Source organism: Triticum dicoccoides, chromosome 2A (genome assembly GCF_002162155.2).
Source record: "Triticum dicoccoides isolate Atlit2015 ecotype Zavitan chromosome 2A, WEW_v2.0, whole genome shotgun sequence".
NCBI lineage: Eukaryota > Viridiplantae > Streptophyta > Magnoliopsida > Poales > Poaceae > Triticum > Triticum dicoccoides.
In genome coordinates, this window is record NC_041382.1 from 714290730 (window position 1) to 714311081 (window position 20352).

The 20352-nt window shown below is 47.2% G+C and overlaps 2 protein-coding genes and 1 pseudogene across 4 annotated transcripts; 2 read left to right on the forward strand and 1 right to left on the reverse strand.

Moving 5' to 3' along the window:
- The first annotated feature begins 453 nt into the window (after nt 1-453).
- Nucleotides 454-6104, forward strand: LOC119356513 (annotated as a pseudogene).
- A 7841-nt stretch (nt 6105-13945) lies between these two features.
- Nucleotides 13946-15983, reverse strand: LOC119356514 (transcription factor GTE2-like). Of its 2 annotated transcripts, none has more exons than XM_037623477.1 (3): nt 14696-15983; nt 14434-14596; nt 13946-14328 (listed from the first exon to the last, which is right to left on the reverse strand). In XM_037623477.1, exons 1-3 carry the CDS (start codon nt 15866-15868, stop codon nt 14264-14266), a joined length of 1401 nt encoding a protein of 466 aa, XP_037479374.1. In that variant the 5' UTR covers nt 15869-15983; the 3' UTR covers nt 13946-14263. The 2 variants fall into 2 exon arrangements, with proteins under 2 accessions (XP_037479374.1, XP_037479373.1); XM_037623476.1 differs by having other exon boundaries at nt 14431-14596; nt 14696-15978.
- A 1019-nt stretch (nt 15984-17002) lies between these two features.
- LOC119352008 (WAS/WASL-interacting protein family member 3-like) lies at nt 17003-18356 on the forward strand. Of its 2 annotated transcripts, none has more exons than XM_037618765.1 (2): nt 17003-17761; nt 17807-18356. In XM_037618765.1, the coding sequence occupies exons 1-2, from the start codon at nt 17141-17143 to the stop codon at nt 18011-18013; spliced, it is 828 nt and encodes a 275-aa protein (XP_037474662.1). In that variant the 5' UTR covers nt 17003-17140; the 3' UTR covers nt 18014-18356. The 2 variants fall into 2 exon arrangements, with proteins under 2 accessions (XP_037474662.1, XP_037474661.1); XM_037618764.1 differs by having other exon boundaries at nt 17003-17756; nt 17802-18356.
- Nucleotides 18357-20352: the final 1996 nt, after the last annotated feature.

The following is a 20352-nucleotide window of genomic DNA, read 5'->3' on the forward strand; positions in this document are numbered from 1 at the left end:
CTGATCTATATGAATTGCTGCCTGCTGTAGAAGAAGCAGAGGGGAACGAATTAGTTCGTCCGGTACTCCCTCTCCCTCCCCAGTGTGCTGTAATGTGCTCGGCCTGGTCCATTCCATTAAATTTCTGGGCCAAACTTGCGGTAGCCTTAAAAAAACTAGCCTGGCCCAAACTTTTGAACATGTACAGGCTGAACTCACGCAGCCCATAGACCTTCCCGGGCCCAACGACCGACTGAAAGCGTGTCTGTATAATCTCAAAAAAACAAAAAACAAAAACGCGTGTGCTTTCTTCTCCGCGTCCTACTGCATTCGGCGCATTCGTTTCACCGTTTTTTTTTCTCTGCTCGGCTGCTGACAGCCGCATTGTATATCGTGTTGTTGAGAGACAAGCGTCCTCTTAGCCTTCCTACCTGCCGCATTGTATATCGTATCGTCTTTTGTCCGCTCGGCTGCTCCCCCAGCTTTCCCCTCCATTGACCACGCTCGAACTGCTCGTGCCGGATCTGATGGAGGCCGCGATCGCATGGCTGGTGCAGACCATCCTTGCAACCCTCGTACTCGAGAAGCTGGATGCGTGGATTCGACGGGTTGGGCTAGCCGATGACGTTGAGAAGCTCAAGTCGGAGATCAGGATAGTCAAGATGGTGGTCTCTGCTGTGAAGAGCAGAGGGATCAGGAACGAGTCGCTGGATGAATCTCTCGCTCTTCTCAAGGAGCGGCTCTATGAAGCTGACGACGTGGTCGACGAGCTCGACTACTACAGGCTCCAGGAGCAAGTCCAATGAGGTACACCTACTGCCCGGCTGCCTGCCCCTGCAGATTCGAGCGTAATAATTCACTCCAACTTTTCTGTCCAAGGAGGTACGCACTTTACTACCTGCATATTCAATACAATACAAGCGTATTATTCGTTTGAGATCCTATTTTGCTTAAGAAAATGAAATTTATATTATCTGATCAAGGGCGACCATAATTTAATTTCTGGTCCATGTTTCGGTCAGCCCGGAGGTATGCACGGAGTTGAGCGAGTTGAGACATCGAGGGGCGATGCTAGTGACAGTGTTGGCAAATTACGGTCCATGGTATGGGAACACTTTACCATCACAGAAAAAGATAACGGAAAGCCCGTCAAAGCAGTATGTACACACTGTAGCAATGAGTTCAAGTGCGATACAAAGACCAACGGGACGTCGTCTATGAGAAAACATTTGCAGAATGAGCATTCTGTGACTTGTACGAAGAAACCTCTTGGAGCACATCCACCAGACCCTTCATCAAGGTACCAAATTCTTTCTAAGCTTGGGGCCACTGTGATCTGCTTACAGATCGTTTACATGCATCTGCTTGGGGCCACTGTGATCCCAATTCATCCTTTTCTTGCAAAGCAGCAGTGCGCCTATTGTAATCGCCAGCTCATCCAGGAGAAAAGGAAAGAGACGACGGTCCATGGCATGGGAACATTTTGATGTCATGGAAGAAGAAAACGAGCAGCCTATGAAAGCAAGATGTAAATATTGTCCCACTCAGATCAAGTGCGGACCCAAGAGCGGGACAGCAGGTATGCTCAACCATTACAAGATCTGCAAGGACAAACCTGGACCAAATGAGCATCCGCCGAACCTATCAAGGTAGCTAAACAACAACATACCTTGCATCAAAACATTTTTTAAACCATTTAATTAAGACTCTTACTATGGTTCTAAAAGCCAATTAATTCATGATGCTTTTGTTATTGCAGCACTGGTGATGCTCATGCACATGTGATGCCAATCCTAATTGGCGACTCATCTACCGGAAAAGGTAGAGTGGATGAGTCCGCACGAATAATTGTGGATAACACAGTCTCCCCTTGGGACAAGGCCGAGTTATCCAACAAGATAAAAAGAATAGCTAGTCAGTTGCAATTCATCCGAGGGGAAGTGAGTGAGATTCCCAAGCTACATGGATCAGACTCTCCTTCATGTTCAGATCACCACCGGAGTACAACATCAGATCAGCACTTAAGAACATCAAGTCTTCTTCCAAGGAAAGTTTATGGAAGAGTTACAGAAAAGAGTTGCATCATGAAATTGATAATGACAGAAAACAGATCTGACAACGTAGTTGTTGTGCCTATTGTAGGCATTGCAGGTATTGGAAAGACAACTCTTGCTCAACTTGTGTACAATGATCCAAACGTGGAGCGTCAATTTCACCATAGGATATGGGTTTGGGTGTCTCACAACTTCGATGAAATGAGGATAACAAGGGGATGTTGAGCCTTGTTTCTCCAGAAAAACATGAAGGAATAGACTGCTTTGTGAAGCTTCAGGAGATCTTGAAAAGTCATGTCAAATCTAAGAGGGTTTTACTTATTTTGGATGACGTCTGGGAGGACAAGAACGATTGCCGATGGAACCAATTATTGGCTCCTTTTCAGGCTGAGAGTGCTAATGGCAATGTGATTCTTGTGACAACTAGAAATTTCTCTGTTGCAAAGATGATTGGAACAACGGGGCCAATTAAGTTAGGTGCTTTGGAAAATGATGACTTCTGGTTATTGTTCAAATCTTGTGCGTTTGGTGATGCAAACTATGAATGCCTTGGAAATCTTAGCACCATTGGACGACAAATAGCAGAGTTAAAGGGCAATGCGTTAGCAGCAATAACTGCAGGGGCACTATTAAGAGATCATCTTACTGTTGACCATTGGAGTAACGTTCTCAAGAAAGAAAGTTGGAAATCATTGGGACTCAGTGGGGGCATCATGCCTGCTTTGAAGATTAGCTATGATGAGCTACCATATAATTTACAACAATGTTTCTCATATTGTTCTATATTTCCTAACAAATATCAGTTTCTTGGTAAGGATTTGGTATATATTTGGATTTCTCAGGGATTTGTAAATTGCACTCATTTTAGCAAGAGATTGGAGGAGACGGGGTGTGAATATCTGAATAATTTGGTGAACCTGGGATTCTTTCAGCAAGTTGAGAAACAACAGGACGAAGATGGGCGTTTGGAAGAAGAATTTTCTCCAGGCTGTCAGATTTGGTATTCTATGTGTGGTCTCATGCACGATTTTGCGAGGATGGTTTCAAGGACTGAATGTGCAACTATAGATGGTCTACAGTGCAATAAAATGTTCCCAACCATACACCATTTGTCAATAGTAACCGGTTCAGCATACAACAAAGATTGGCACGGGAACATTCCTCGAAATGAGAAGTTCGAAGAAAATCTGAGAAATAAAGTTATATCAGTTAGCAAATTGAGAACAGTGGTTGTACTTGGGCACTTTGACTCTTTCTTTGTAGAATTGTTCCATGATATATTCTGTAAGGCACAAAATTTACGCCTGCTACAAGTATCTCCACCACCCACTTATCTGTTTCACGTGCCTGCAGCATCCACTGATTTTAATTCCTTCAGGTGCAGCTTGGCAAATCCTCTGCATGTTCGTTATCTAAAACTTGAGTTGCATGGTACTGTACCACAAGTTTTGAGTACATTTTTTCATCTTCAAGTATTTGATGTTGGCTCAAACATGAATACTTCTCTACCCAATGGCTTGCATAATCTTGTTAGCCTGCGGCATCTTATTGCACAAAAGAGAGCCTATTCTTCCATTGCTAGCATTGGTAACATGACATCTATCCAGGAGCTACATGATTTTGAGGTCCGAATTTCTAGAGGCTTTGAGATTACACAACTCAAATCCATGAATGAGCTTGTTCAACTTGGAGTGTCTCACCTTGACAGTGTTAAAACCCAGGAGGAGGCTTATGAGGCAGGACTAAGAAACAAAGAACACTTAGAGGAGCTTCATTTGTCCTGGAATGATACATTTTCAGAGAACGAGTCTGTCAGTGACACTAGATCTGAATCTTCTGTAAACATGGCAAGAGAAGTGATTGAGGGTCTTGAACCACATATGGATTTAAAGCATCTACATATATCTGGGTATAATGGTACTACTTCACCAACTTGGCTTGCCAGGAATATCTCAGTTACCTCCTTGCAGACACTTCATCTTGATGGTTGTGGAGGATGGAAAATACTTCCTTCTTTGGAAAGTCTTCCATTTCTTACAAAACAAAAGTTGAGCAGCATGCGGGAGATAACAGAAGTATTGGTTCCTTCACTGGAGGAACTAGTTTTACTCAAGATGCCTAAGTTTGATCTATTTGAGAACAATAATAAATTCGAAATCAAGCAGAGGTCATGGTTGCCTTCTCTTAGAAAATTAATTCTGTGTGATTGCCCTCAATTGAAAGTGTTGAAGTCCCTTCCGCCTTCAACAATCTGTTCTGAGTTACTCATCAGTGGAGTTTCCATGCTTCCAGATATGGCGGGATCATCCAGCGGAAATTTAAGTATTGATTATGGTAATCAGTATATAGACGATGATATTGATGAATATTCTGATGTGTTGAGGATACTGGATGGAAAGTTTTTGGCATTCCATAATCTTGGAAACCTCAAATCGATGAACATATGTGGTGCGACAAACCTGAGGTCTTTTTCGTTCCAAGGTTTTAGCCATCTCATCTCTTTAAGGAGTTTGGAAATAAAAGAGTGCGAAATACTTTTCTCTTCAGATGTGACGCAGCCTACCCTTGAAGATATGACAACCTTCCCTTCACTTGGAAGTCTCACTATTGAGTCATGTGGAATAGCAGGGAAGCAGCTATCTCTGATGTTGCAACATGCATCGAATCTAGAGGAATTGGATTTAAATTCACTAGAAGCACTGACGGAGGACTCGTCATCAGCAAGAAAGGAAGACTTTTACATTCCATTAAAGCTCGCCTCCTCTCTCAAGAAGATAACCATGGAGTCCTGCCCTGGTCTAACATTTATTAACTGGAGCTGGAGCGGCGGAGGCTTGTCTGGATTCGCCTTCCTTGAGAAGCTAACTATTTGGAAATGCCCCGACCTGCTCTGGTCTTTGGTGCACAAAGACGGAAGTGATGAGGGGGTGAACGGGAGATGGCTCCTCCCGCCATCACTTGAAGAACTTGAAATCAATGACTATTATTCCCTCGGAACACTGCAACCCTGCTTTCCTAGAGATAGCACCAGCCTTAAAAAGTTTGTGGTAGAGTGGGGTCATGATTTGCATACTATACAGCTGCACTCATGCACGGCGCTAGAACAATTGGAGATTAAATGGTGTGTGTCCCTCACAGCACTAGAGGGCTTGCACTAGAGGGCTTGCAGTTCCCTGGTTTGGCGAACGGAAGATGGCTCCTCCCAACATCACTTCGCCAACTTGAAATCAATGATAGCCATTCCCAACAAACCCTGCAACCTTGCTTTCCAACAGATAGCACCAGCCTTGAAAGTTTAGAGGTACGGAAGAGCCCAGATTTGCAATCTATACAGTTGCACTCTTGCACAGCACTGGAAGAATTGACGATTGGGGATTGTGGATCGCTTACTGCACTAGAGGGGTTGCAATGCCTTGGCAGACTCAGGCATTTGTATGTATCAGATTGCCCTGGCTTGCCACCATTTCTGGGGAGCTTTTCAAGGCCGGACTGTGGGATCTGCCCCCGGCTGGAAAGGCTTGAGATCGATGAACCATCTGTCCTTACCACATCATTCTGCAAGCACCTCACCTCCCTGCAAAGCCTACAACTTTATCGTTTTGAGAAAGTGAGTAGACTAACAGATGAGCAAGAGCGAGCGCTTGTGCTCCTCAAGTCCCTGAAAGAGCTCCGATTTTTCTTTTGTTATGATCTCGTAGACCTTCCTGCGCGTCTGCGCGACCTTCCTTCCCTCCAGAGATTGAAGATAAAGTGGTGTGGGGGCATCTCGAGGCTGCCCGTCACAGGCCTCCCACTTTCGCTGGAACAACTGGAAATCTATGATTGCAGCAAGGAGCTAACTGATGAATGCAGGCTGCTACCACCGAGCAAGCTAAATGTCAAAATTGATTGATGTGTTTGAATTGATTACTCGAGGCCATGTTAAGCAGTATTTTTACACACACATCATATATATAGCTGGGTTGCTTTTGAGGCAATCTTGTGCGATATATCCTCAGACCTGACATACCCTCATAAATGTGCGGTGTGCTCATTGCAGAACGAGCTGTCTCTGCAGGCACTCAAGCTGCAAATCATATATCATGTAACAGGTGAACCGGCATGTTGTGCTGTTTGTTATTCATCTCGTATTGTCAACTAGAAAAGATGATTACTAGAAAAGAGAGAACCACATTGGAATAAACCGGAAGATTTGTTATGTTGTTCGTTACAAAAGTTAGTTTAGTCCGGAATTTCCTTGCTACGCCATCCACATGTGCTCTGCAGCTGCAATAATGAACTTTAGAGATCAGCATTCTAGCACTCGCCTTATACGATAAGAATATGTTGGGGGTACTCTTAATTACATAAATGTTCTTATTATCGGTTAGAAGTCAGCAACCTGGTGTGCCGGCGCTGATTACTAGTTTCCATTGTTCTGATATCCTGATATGTGTGATGCAGACATAACGACATGTGTGCGTGTGCGTGCTATCTATCCTGGTACATCCTAACAAGTTAATTTCTTCGCTTTTTTTTTGCCTTTGTGATACTTCAACTATCAAACTGTTCTTGTATCTTCACACAATTTTCTCCTGGTTTGGAATCACTGTGTCAGTGGTTTTTGCTTTGCGGACTTGTGGTGGTTGTTTTCTTCAAGCTTAGCCTGAAGCTTGCTGGAGCTGAGGTTATGAATGTGCAACGTAAATAAATTTGTTATCAAATATAAGCCCAGGATTAGTTACCCGAGTGAACGATTAGATCAGAGAAGAAGAAGCATCAACTCATCGCTTCAATTCATGGAGACGAAACTTATCACCTCATCTCACACCAGCATTGAAACTGCATCAATCAATTCGACCATTAAGCAATTGCCCAACATTAGTGAGAAACACAAACAATCTAATTTCCTGGAAATTGCAACAGCTAGGCTGCACCATTTTTTCCAAGAAAAAAAGCTCACCTGCACGGCTGCACCGGGTACTGACATTCCGACAGTTATAATCAAGAAAAGCCTATAGCAACAAGAAATTATCAAGTTACAGGATAGTAACGGGCCAGTTTAAGCTTGACGTATCTCATAATAATATAGTTAGACACTTCTGAAATCAAAGGTGAGTATAATCTTACAAAGTCGAGAAACACTACAGGGATGGAAATTCGCATTCACTCACCCTTGCATGGCTACTGACATTATATCAAGCATATGCCATTCTCATATCCCATATAAGTACATCACAAGACAAAGATGATAGCCATAATTTCAATATTTTCTTACTCCAATGCCATACTTAGGTCGCCCATAAGCATATATAAAATCACGTACAGAATAGATGTGCTAGACAAAACACATCAATACAAAAGCCACCTTCAGATCAGAAGGCCAGATGAACCACTTTTCACTTATATAGATATAGTTGAGCTGAGCTATGAGATTACCCACAAAGCAATCCATCCACTAGGAACTAGGTTAACTAAATTCAAGCCGACGTGCACATCCCATAAATAAGTACTCACATCCTCCACCTACTCAAATCCTACTGTTATCACCGCATCTCACGCAAGCATTGCAGCTGCATTGATCATTTCGACCATGTAAGCACTTGATGAGCCGTAGCAATCCCTGCAAAGAAAAGAAGAACATTCCCAAGGGGTAATATTTGTTTACAGGGGAGTATTTGAGATGTGAAAAAAACTCAGATATTTGCAGCACCACACCAAACACGTTTTACTGGCACTCCAGTTATATGTTAGGAAAAGCTAACAGAGACAGGAGGTTCTCTTACCCAGTAATAGCAGGGCTGTTATTAATAAATACAGACACTAACTGAAATCAAGGGGTATAATTTTGGAAAAGGCGAGCAGCATCACTGGGGCAAGAGTGCCAATCAACTCAGGTTTGTATGGCTACTAAATTTTTTATCATTCATATACCTCCAAGAACAGATTAAACCATTCATTCTCATATCTATATATGTCACCAGACAAAGATGATAACCAGGACTTCAACATTTTCTTACTCCAATGCAATAGTTATGTCGCTTATAAGCATATATAAAACTAGGACACAATAGATGTGCTAGAGAAAACACATCAATACAAAAGCCACCATCAGATCAGCAGGCCAGATGAACTACCAAATGCCTCAGTACCCTCCACTTTTCACTTATATATAGACATAGTCGAGCTGAGCTATGAGATTACCCACAAAGCCAGCCATCCACTAGGAACTAAGTTAACTAAATGCAAGCCAACATGCACATCCCAGAAATAAGTACTCACATCATCCACCTACTCAAATCCTACTATTAGAACGACCTCCTCTACACCAGAGAACGAGCATCGCCAGCTTCTGAGGCGCTGTCCCCTGAGCTCCCTGACCCTGAACCTTTAAACAGAGTCAAATGGGAAACATTGCAGGAAGTTTAATTTTTTTTTAAAAAGGGGGGACTCCCCGGCCTCTGCATCAGAACGATGCATACGGCCAACTTTATTAAAAAGCAAATAGGTCCAACAAAGGTCTTAAAGTCATAACAAAAGTAAAGAAAAGCTCACATAGAGCATATAAAAAAAGTAACCATAGCGCCACAACCGGCCGGCATAAACAAGATAAGGAAACTAATTTCCTATCTTATTACATGACCGCCATCCAAACCGGTTGAAAATATCCCGTGCTACCATCTTCCACCGGATAGATCCAGTAACCAAACGCTCCCTGGCCTCCGTCGGAGTGAGTAGCGACCACATACGGATCAATGCAGTGGCTCGGAAGATAACCTGCAAAAAATGAAAAATTGTTGTTCTATTAAAAAACCAAGTCATTTTTGCAGTTCCAGACTGCCCACAATAAAGCACATACTCCTACGCGAATGTGTCTCGCTGTTTCGGCCTCTATCCCGTTAAGCCACGTTCCAAATAACGTGCTGACAGAATTCGGAGGAGTAATATTAAAGGCTATGTGCACTGCCCGCCATAGCACTTTTGCCAGCGGGCAGTCAAGAAAAAGGTGTTTGATAGTTTCATTCCGATCACAAAAACTACACCTAGTAGGTCATGTCCAGTTACGCTTTGCCAGATTGTCTTTGGTTAAGATGACTTGTTTATGTACAAACCACATAAAGACTTTAATTTTCAAAGGAATTTTGACTTTCCAAACATGTTTGGAACTAGGAATGGAGCTAGAGTTGATAACATTGAGATACATCGATTTAACTGTAAATTCCCCAGTCCTAGTAAGCTTCCAGCGCAACTGATCGGGTTGTTGAGACAGCTAGACCTCTATCAGTCTATGCACTAAATGGAGCCAAGCTTCCCAACGATTACTGGCTAGCGTTCTCCTGAATTGAATATTGAGGGGGATGGACTTACATACTGTTGCAACAGACGCTTCGCGTCGTTGAACAATACTATAAAGAGTCAGGTATTGAAGCGCGAGGGGTGTCTCTCCTAGCCAAGTATCCTCCCAGAAACGCGTGTTGGTGCCATTTCCGATTATAAACTTTGTCCTATTGAAAAAGGCTGATTTGACTCTCATCAACCCTTTCCAGAAAGGCGAATCCGTCGGCCTTGCTGCCACTTGGGACAAAGTTTTGGAGTGAAGATACTTACTACGGAGAATTTGCGCCCAGGTGGCCTCTGTCTCTACAGATAACTTAGACAGCCACTTGCTGAGAAGACATCTGTTTTTGACTTCAAAATTTTCAATGCCAAGACCCTCTTGGTTTTTTGGTCTACAAGTAATATCCCATTTGACGAATCTGTATTTTCTTTTTAGTTCATCACTTTGCCAAAAGAAACGGAATCAATAGAAGTCCAGCTTTTTTCCAACTCCAACTGGAATCTCAAAAAAAGACAAAAGAAACATAGGCATACTTACATGAAGAATAAATGATGTTTCACAAAAAGGGAAAGAATAAACACTGAGTTGGACAGTAGTACGACTGGATGATGAAGAACCACTGCCTGGACCCGAACCAGCAGAGACACCCGTGGCCGTGGCCTCAGTGCCCTTCTCTGTCTCCACTGATTGGCATCTCATCCTCAGTATCTACATACTCATCCACCTGCTCCGCCGCTAATACATCCGTCCCGCTCTCCTGTAAATATCAAAACAGAACACAACAAACATGAGAGCCCAATTTGCATATGCACTAACTGAAAACGGGAACAACACTTGTTGTTTCCTATCAGCATTGTCAACGAATGTAGACACAGCACCATTCGCAGCCTCAGCGCGGTAGCACCGTCGTAGACCATGGCAATGTCCTTCTGCGGTACGGATCTGGCCGCAGCGCTTCCTCGTAGCTGCCCGGAGCTTCGCCGGTGGCGGGGGCAGGTCCTCCTTCAGCTGGCCCTGCTGATGCTCCTGATGCCATGAATCGACGCGGGAGAGGAGGGCGCAGAACTGGCCGATCCGGGTCCCTGGAGCGCACTGGAACCGCGGTGGCCAGCCTCGCCGGCCGGAGGACGAGGCATCCGGCCGACGGCGAGACCAGACAGAAGCTTTCCCAATTTTATGTTTTTTTAGGGAACAGAGCCTCTCCCAGATTTTTATTTTTTTGAGAAAAAGGAGCCTCTCCCAGATGTAACAAATATACACTGCAAAATTTAGAAGGAGCTTCAAATATCAGGAGCTTTTATTCACATGTACACCAAATTCAGTTGTACAATAAAAAGCTCCACAATGTGCTTCAACTATCCTATCTTGACTCGAGGAGAAAATTCAGAAGAAAAATAAGAAAGCATCAACAATACTAAGCTACTTGACTTGAGTTCCTGATTATTTGGTCTAGTTGAGTGAAACAAATTGCACGGACATTTCTACAAAGCACTGAATCTTCATCTACAGAGGCATGCACAACAACAGATTTTTTGGTTCTTCTGTCTTCCTTTTGCCATCATGCTGATCATCTTCTTTTTGGTTCTTCTATGCTCTGTCAATGAATAAGAGAATAACTTCAGCACAAGCATATCCAGAAGAATAAAGGATGCAAATGGACAGAGCACATAGTTATGTGCTTGTGTTGCAACCAGCAGATGAGCCGTCATGCTCTGAACCTGAAGTTATTTGCCAAGATGCAGCTAGCAGGTCAATGTAGAGTAGTTAGGCCACAACCGGTGGAGCCAAGCTGAGGAGGGTGGCCATGGAAGGAGATCAACACACCGGCGCGCGAGAAGCTTGGCCGTAGCCAAGGGGCGCGTGCAGCCCGTGTAGTGTGCCGACGTCGGTGGGAGTGGAGGCGTCCAGGAGCATCGCTGTGCCCGGCGGGAGGAAGTAGCTGGGGCGGTGCCGCGAGTTGGGCCGCCGGCGGGGATGGAGTGTGCCGATCTGGGGTGGTGTGCTTGGCGTCGAGGAGCACGCCGGCGGCGATGTTGCGAGCAGCAGGGGCGTAGCACACCGGCGGCTGGAATTTGGGGCCGTCGAGATGGAATCAGGATTTGCGGACAGGGAAGTGGGGGGAACGAGACGGGGCTGCTGCTTTGAGATTCGTGCTGTGTAAATCGGACGGTATGAAAAGCGTTCGGGCTGGAAGTCTTCAAGTACCTGACGTCAGGTAGTTATCATTTGTCTAAATGTGTTTGTGCAATTGTAGTCTTGGTGATATGTGCAACGCGAGTGCATGAGAAATAATTTCCGAGACGAGTAAGAAATGGCATCTCCGAAAGAATAATCTTTTGTTTTTAGCGAGAATACATACACACAAAAGAATAATGTAAGAAGGGACATGACCGCACTTCGTTTTGGTTGCTCTGTTTTTCTTCCACCAACGACCGCTTGTGCTTACGTACGCGGATGATCACGACAGGGCGAGCTCAGAGCTCTCTAACATTCCGGGAAACCGAAATGTGGCTAGTTCGGTTCTTCCGGTTACGGTTTTTCTCGTCCTTACATAATCCAACCTTTTCCTCGCAGCTCAAAGCCCAGCACACACAACACACGCGAGACGCGCAATGGATTCCCTCGCCTCCTTGATGGACCTAGCGGCCTTGATTTCCCATGCCTGCCGCGACGCGGAGATGCTGCCGGGCGCACTGATCAGAGATTAGTTACCCGAGTGCACGATTAGATCAGAGAAGAACAAGCATCAACTCATTGTTTCAATTCGTGGAGAAGAAACTTATCACGTCATCTCACACCAGCACTGAAACTGCATCAATCATTTCGGCCATTAAGCAATTGCTCAACATTAGCAAGGAAAAAATGTGTTAACAGTGACAAACATAAGCAACCTAATTTCCCAGAAATTGCAACAGCTAGCCTGCACCTTTTTTCCAAAAGAAGCTCACCTGCACCAGGTACTGACATTCCCGCAGTTATAATCAAGAAATGCCTATAGCAACAGGAAATTATAAAGTTACAGGATAATAAATATGCCAGTTTAAGCTTGACATATCTGATAATAATATAGTTAGACAACTGTTGAAACCAAAGGTGGGTATAATCTTAGAAAGTCGAGCAGCACTACAAGGATGGAAATTCGCATTCAACTCATGTTTGCATGGCTACTGAAATTTATATCATACATATGCCATTCTCATGTCCATATACATCACAAGACAAAGAGGATAGCCATGATTTCAATATTTTCTTACTCCCATGCCATAGTTACGTCGCCCATAAGCATATATAAAACCAGTACACAATAGATGTGCTAGAGAAAACACATCAATACAAAAGCCACCTTCAGATCAGAAGGCCGGATGAACTAGACCATGCCTCATTAGCCTCCACTTTTCACTTATATAGACATAGTCGAGCTGAGCTATCAGATTACCCACAAAGCCAGCCATCCACTAGGAACCAAGTTAACTAAATCCAAGCCGACATGAACATCCTGGAAATAAGTAATCACATCATCCACCTACTCAAATCCACTGTTAAAACAACCTCCTCTACACCAGAGAACGAGCATTGCCAGCTTCTGAGGTGCTGCCCCCTGGGCTCCCTGACTCTGATCCTGTAAACAGAGTCAAATGCAATACATTGTAGGAAGTTTAATTCATTTTTTTTTTTTTTGGAAAAGGGGATGTACCCCAGCCTCTGCATCAGAAAGATGCAAGGAAGTTTAATTCATGAAGATTAAAAACGATGTTTCTCAAAAAGGGAAAGAATAAACATTTGGTTCAGCAGTACCACTGGATGATGAAGAACCACCACCCGAACCACCAGAGACAATCATGGCCTCAGCACCCTTTTCGATCTCCACTGATTGGTAAGTTGCGGTTGGCATCTCATCATCAATATTTACACACTCATCCACCTGCTCAGACACTAGTGTTCTCAGGATTCTCGCTCTCCTGTAAATAACAAAACAAGCAACACCCGTGAGAGTCCAATTTGCATACCCACTAACTGCAAACAAGAACAGCACATGTTGTTTCCTCTATGGCCATTACCACATCAGCATTGTCAACCAATGTAGGCACAGCACCATTCACAGCTTCAGCTCCAACAGCATCGTTGACCTCAGCAATGTCCACATTCATCATCACGGCTCGTCGGCTCCTTTGAGCGCCTTGTTGAACATTTCGACCATGTAAGTAGCAATCCCTGCAAAGAAAAGAAGAACATTCGCAATGGGCAAATTTGCCGCACTGGCAAACACAAGCTGTAACTCAGAAATATTTGAATGTAAAATTAACTCAGAAATTCGCACCAGCACACCAAACACGTTTTACTGGCACTTCAATTAAATGTTGGGAAAAGCTTACAGCAACAGGAAGTTCTCTTACCCAGTAATAACAAGCCAGTTAAAAATAATACATACTCTAACTGAAATCAAGGGTATAATTTCAGAAGAGGCAAGAAGCGTCACCAGGACAAAAGAGTCCCAATCAACTCAGGTTTGCTGGTACTGAAATTTTTATCGCTCATATACCTTTGAGAAAGATTAAACCATTCTCATATCAATATAAGTCACCAGACAAAGATGGAAACCATGATTTCAACATTTTCTTACTCTGATGCGATAGTTATGTCGCCCATAAGCATTAGTACACAACAGATGTGCTAGAGAAAACACATCAATACAAAAGCCACCTTCAGATAGAAGGCCAGATGAACTACAACATGACTAGGTACCCTCCACTTTTCACTTCTATAGACATAGTCGAGCTGAGCTATCAGATTACCCACAAAGCCAGCCATTCACTAGGAACTAAGTTAACTAAATCCAAGCAGACATGAACATCCCAGAAATAAGTACTCACATCCTCCACCTACTCAAATCCTACTGTTAGAACAACCTCCTCTAAACAAGAGAACGAGCATCGCCAGCTTCTGAGGCGCTGTCCCCTGAGCTCCCTGACCCTGAACCTGTAAAGAAAATTGAATGGGAAACATTGTAGGAAGTTTAATTCATGAGAATAAACGATGTTTCTCAAAAAGGAAAATAATAAACAGTAGGTTCGACAGTACCACTGGATGATGAAGAACCACTTCCCGAACCACCAGAGACACTCGTGGCCTCAGCGCCCTTCTCGATCTCCACTGATTGGTAAGTTGCGGTTGGCATCTCGTCATCAATATCTACATACTCATCCACCTGCTCAGGCACTACAGTGTTCTCAGGATTCTCGCTCTCCTGTAAATAACAAAACAAACAACACCCGTGAGAGTCCAATTTGCATATCCACTAACTGCAAACAAGAACAACACATGATGTTTCCTCTACGGCCATTACCACATCAGCATGGTCAACCAAAATAGGCACAGCACCATTCACAGCTCCAGCTCCATCAGCATTGTTGACATCAGCAATGCCCCCATTTATCATTGCAGCTCGTCGGCTCTTTTTGAGCGCCTTGTTGAAGTTGTTGACAAATCGATCAAGCTCCCACTGCGTCTCGATGTCCATTTCATCGATATCCAGCTCAATCTCATCCCCAAGCAGCTCCGGGTTATTGACATTCCTCTTGCGCACAATCTGCAGCACATTATGCATCTTCTCTTCAGGTAAGCTCTCCAGCCCCGCCCTAAGCATGTTCTTCTCCTCCAAGCTCATCTGCCTCTTGTTCAGCTCCCTCGCCTTGGGTTTCGGCATCCTCACCGCCCTCGGCTTGACCTGTGCTGGGAGTGGGACCACCGGAGGTGGCAGTTCCGCTGGAACTGGCAATGGCACTGGCACCGGCACCAGTGATGGAAGGCGTCTGCATTCCTCCTCGAACCAAGAGACGGCCGCAGCGTACATCTTCTCGAACGAGGCGAGGAGGTCGCCGGCGAAGGTGTGGACGGTGTGGCCGGCCGGGTTGTACCGCAGCGCGTTGGCGAAGGTGAGGCGGACGTCGGCGGCGAAGGCGTCGTGCGAGGGGTAGTTCCTGGCGGCGAGGTTGGCCTTGACGGTGCCGAGGTCCATGGGGCTCTTGATGACGGCGTGGTAGTCGTGGAGGCCGAGGGTCTCGACCTCGACGGGCGCATTGAACCAGATGCTCCGCTTGTCCTTGCGCAGCTTGGACAGGATCTGCGCGCACCGCTTCCGCATCGCCGCCCGCAGCTTCGACGGGGGCGCGGGGAGGCCGCCCTCCCTCGGCTGGCCCCGCCGCGGCTGCCGGTGCTGCTGCTCGAGCTCCAGCTCCTGCTGCCACGCGTCGATGCGGGAGAGGAGGGCGCGGACCTGGCCGAGCTCGCCCGCGAGGCGGTCCCGGAGCGCGCCGGCCTCGCGGTGCGTGAGCCCCGACGGCCGGAACGTGACGTAGCCGACCCCCGGCGAGGCCAGCGGGTGCTGCGCCCTCGAGCCGTCGGCGGGCGGGAGGGCGCGGTGGCCGGGGTTAGGGCTCGGCGCGGGCGCGAGCGGGCCGCGATTGTCCCCCCAGTGGTGGCTCTGCGCGCGGCGGCCGGCGATGAGCGCGGAGGCCATGGCCGCCGGTGCCGGGATCGGTGGTGGGCTCTGCCAGTTGGATCCGGTCCCCGTCCCCGTCCCCGTCCCCGAGAGCGCACGGCAGCCGAGGAGGGGGGGGGAGATTTTTTTTCCGCTGCGCGGCTGGTGGATCCGCCCGGCGGTGGGGAAGGAAGGAGGCATCCACGCCGTCAGTTGCCTGCTGGACGGCCCAGATCCGGCCCGAGGCGGGGGAACGGAGGGAGAGGGTGGACGGCGGGGATCTCTGACACGTGGGGCCCGCGGGGCCGGGCTGGCAGCGGGTGGACCGGAACGCGGGCCTCCGCGGGAACTTTGACTTGCACGGCTCGCTCTCTCATCATGGCGCGAACCAATTGCTTCGGCGCCTCCTACGTACACGAATCCAGTGATGAAGCAAATTTACCTTTGCATTCGTTTTTTTAGATAGATTCTTTACCTCGCATTGTTTCCGGGCCAACGTACAGGCATTTGAAGTTTGGGATGCTGCATTTTACTGCGTCCTGTTACGGGAGGGCAAAGGCAGCAAATGCGTATGGGGGCCCTGCCATGCGTCCCCCCATGTTGGATTGCTTTCGAATCTATGCCTGCCTTTATATGCGAGGCCAAAGCGAGGGAGGGAGCGAGCGACGTTACGTTTGGGGGGAGCCACCATGTGCCCCAGCCCAGCCCCGCCCCGTGTTGTGTGGCAGAAAAGCATGATCTGATCCGCGGAGTGCTTTGTGGTCTTGAATGCCGGCCTGGCTGTGGGCTGTGGGCGCTTTCCTTTTGCTTGTAGGACGATAGAACCCACGCGATCCGTGCGGACTGTGCGTGGTCTCTTTTGTGGTTGCGGCATTCACGGACGAGGTAATAGCACCCTAGGTACCCTAACTTGCACAGAACGTGACGATTTAGTCCTAAATTTGTAAAATTTGACTCCATCATATCCTAACTTGTACCTCATGTGATAATTTAGTCCCAGGCCAATCACAGCTCGACAATCGGCGGCCAAGTGGCTGGACCGGTCGGCGCACGCACTTTTACACAAAACCCCCTGCCGTTTCCTTTAATCAACCCGCACTCACCTCCACCTGAATTTGCCGTGACATCCACATGACAACGGCTAGCTCCCGTGACTCCGCTCCCCCACCCCACCAGTCCCCACCGGCGGCGGCCACCCCGGCCCCGTCGGCCCCCCTCTCGACACCGCGCGTCCCACGTCGCTCACCACCGCAGCCCCCCGCTTGCAGGTTCACAGTGGAGAATGGGGGTCGTCGACGCGCGCACACCCGCATGGCTGCGACGGCGGCCGACCCGCTGCTCGCCGCCCCGGCTCCCCCTGTCGGCGCTGGCTCCATTCAGCATCTGAAGCCCCCGGCAATGAGCCCCTCGGGCCTCCCATCGCTACTCCCAGCCATGGCAGATCTGGCCCCCGCCTCCCCGCTGCATCTGCCGCCTCCGACGGGCCAGATCCCCTTGCCTGGCGTTGAGGTCGAGGATGGGGAGTTCGCTGCGCCGTCGCCACCGGCGGGCCTTGTCTCCGGAGATGCGTTGCTTCAGCCTGTTGTCGTGGTGGGTGATGAACCGACCCTGCAGTCGCCTCCACCCGTCTCCAGCCGCAGCGGAGACGTTGTCGAGGAACTGACGCAGCAACCGCCTCCTCCCGTCGCACAAGAGCCCAAAGTTGGTGCGGCTCCCCAGCCTTCAGATCTGTCAGCTCGTGGCGCTGGCAATGTCTGCTCCACAGAGCATGCGTCGCAGTCGCCCACGGCTGCTGTGGAGGGCTCCTGCCATGGTGTTGCTCGCGTCTCGTCGAGCTGTCCCGCGTTGCTTCCAGGTAGGCGTAGAGTGCTCCAGCGGCGACGTCGGCGGCAGCACGGAAGAAGAAGAGTTGTGGGCAAGCGTCGACGGGAAGCGCGCGGTGCAGGCGCGGCGGCCGCGGCTGAACTTTAGGGGGAACCAGACCGTGTTCGTGGACGGAGCGCCGGTGGACGTCATGTGGGACCTGCACGGCTGGTGGTTCCGAGAGCCTCCGTACGGCAGCGCCGTGGTCATGCTTCGGGCGCGCAGCGCGCTGGAGAGCCGGCTGTGGCTAGAGGAGGAGGAGGTCGCCACCGGCGCGCCGGGGTTCTCGCTCGTCCTCCAGGCCTTCAAGTCCCGCGCTGATGGACTATCATGTGCCCCTGCCCATTGATCATACATGTAGCTACTCTATTCAACTGAGAAGACGGCGAACTTCATGGAGTTAAGCAAACTGCCTGTTTCACTGAAGTCGAAGGGATCAGTAAGTTTACAAGCAACATGATCATGAACATAACAGGTGATATACATTGATGTGAGTGTGTAGTGTAGGCAAATTTCATCTCCCTTGCTAGTTGATTTTACTCTTCTCCGAATCATAACTTGTGATGTGTGCAAGTACAGAAAAGCAAAAAAAAGTGTGCAGTAGTTTGGATCCTTCTGTGTTGAATGGTGAAATCATACTTTAGATCCTTCTGTGTTGAAAGATGAAATCTTACTTTGGATCCTTTTGGAATATTATAAATTAGAGAAATTTACATGCTTTCTCATTCCATTCGCGAGGAGCTGGATGAGAAGAAACTCTCATGTCCAGTTTTGCAGTTCTGTGTTGAATGATGAGGTGGTGTAGATATGGGGGGCAATAGTTTCTGCTTGTTGCCACTTACCTTCACTACTGACTGTTCTTATGTAAATACACCAATAACAGTGGTACAGTTACAAGTGATTGTTGCAGCATAAATAATCTATCAACAGGTAATAGTAGATGTAATTCTACTAACGCTGAGGGGTATTATCAGCCTACTGTTTGATGGCCATTGACATTCACATGTTATCCTGGTGAGACCAGTCATGAAATTTTAGTTACCAAAAGAAAAGAAAAAATGGATACATGATGCTTCACTAGACATACACTGTCTTCCCAGTCCCAAATATATGCAAACAGTTGATGTTCGGGAAGAAATTGTGCATGCCTGTCTGAGTACTCGAGTGTGATAAACAGTCAACTGCTTGAGTGTGATCAACAAATAATGTGGTGCTTTAAGAAAAAACCTGAATGAATTCTCATATTTACATAAACTCTCTGTAAAACTAACATATAACAGCCATCCTTGCACACATGAAAATGTTTCTGATTCTACAGGTCTGCTAAGACTGCAGGAGAAAACGTCAGAGCAAAAAGAGGTAGATTCAACATCAAAATAGTAGTGAGTAGTTGATTTCCAAATACCTGGTAAAATAAGTCAGTGTCACATTTTCTCCATTTGGCTCGTGTTTTTTTGTCCATATAGGAATGGTAATTCAGTTTAGTAGCATTTTCTAGCGCATGATTCTTTGTTCTGTCATTGTCATAGTTATCTCCAAAAGGATCAAAATCATCAGTATCTCCAAAACGGGAGCTTCCGTGAAAAGACATCAACAAATAACAGGACAGGGGAAAGTCAACGAGATCATGATTAAAGCAGCATACCAACTCATCAAATTTAAGCATACAAATTTAGATGCTGAAACAAACAACTGCAGCAGCAACGCCAAGTTCAGATACCCTATCTGAAAAAGTGAAATATCTACATGATAAAATAGAAAGTTTGCAAATCAAACTGTAGCATTGCTGTCAATGGCTGGTTAATTACATAAAACAACAGGGTGTTTCTTGCAAAAGTGTGTGCGCTGACCGGTGCAGCCACCTGGCTGCCAATTGTCGAGCTGTGATTGGCCTGGGACTAAATCATCACATGAGGTGCAAATTGGGGTATGGTGGAGTCAAGTTTTGCAAGTTTGGGACTAAATCATCACATTCTGTGCAAGTTAGAGTACCTGGGGTGCTATTACCTCTTCACGAACCGTCACCGTGCGTGACGGATTGTGGCACCTTTTTTTTTGAAGCAAATTGTGGCACCTTGAAAGGTGGGCGCGGCTAGTGTGACGTCGTGGAACTTTTTGGCGTCGCTGGCTGCTGACTGCGGCTGCGGGGCAGTGAAGCCCGCGCGTGTGGTCTGTGGAGTAGACTGTGGTGCCGCTGCCACAGACCGATCCACGCTGAGAGTCGGCGCAGAGCGGCGTCGAGGCCGACTGGCCGAGTGACACACGCGCGCTGCCTCAGGCGAGATCGCGGGCCATACTGATTGACAACGCATGGGGGAATACGTGCCGCGTGACGAGGGCCGGGGCGGGCGTGCACTGTGTCTGTGTGGTGTGGACATTAGGCTAGCACGACGCATTCGATTGGGTTCCAACTTCCAGTGGTGCTGAAACTGGGCAACGTTGCCATTGACACATTAGACAGTCGACATCATGTTTCTCGCTGTGACAATGATGATTTCACGAGGGGGGTTTCAGTGGTCAGTGCACTTCGGAGGTTATGTTGGACTAGGTCGGTGCGAGGCTTGCAACTTTCTTCTGTGAAGCTTATCAGCAAAATCGAAGTTGCCTTGTCCTCGATGCTTGTGGCCGATTGTTTGGCAGTGGTCGACAGGATTCTCGTC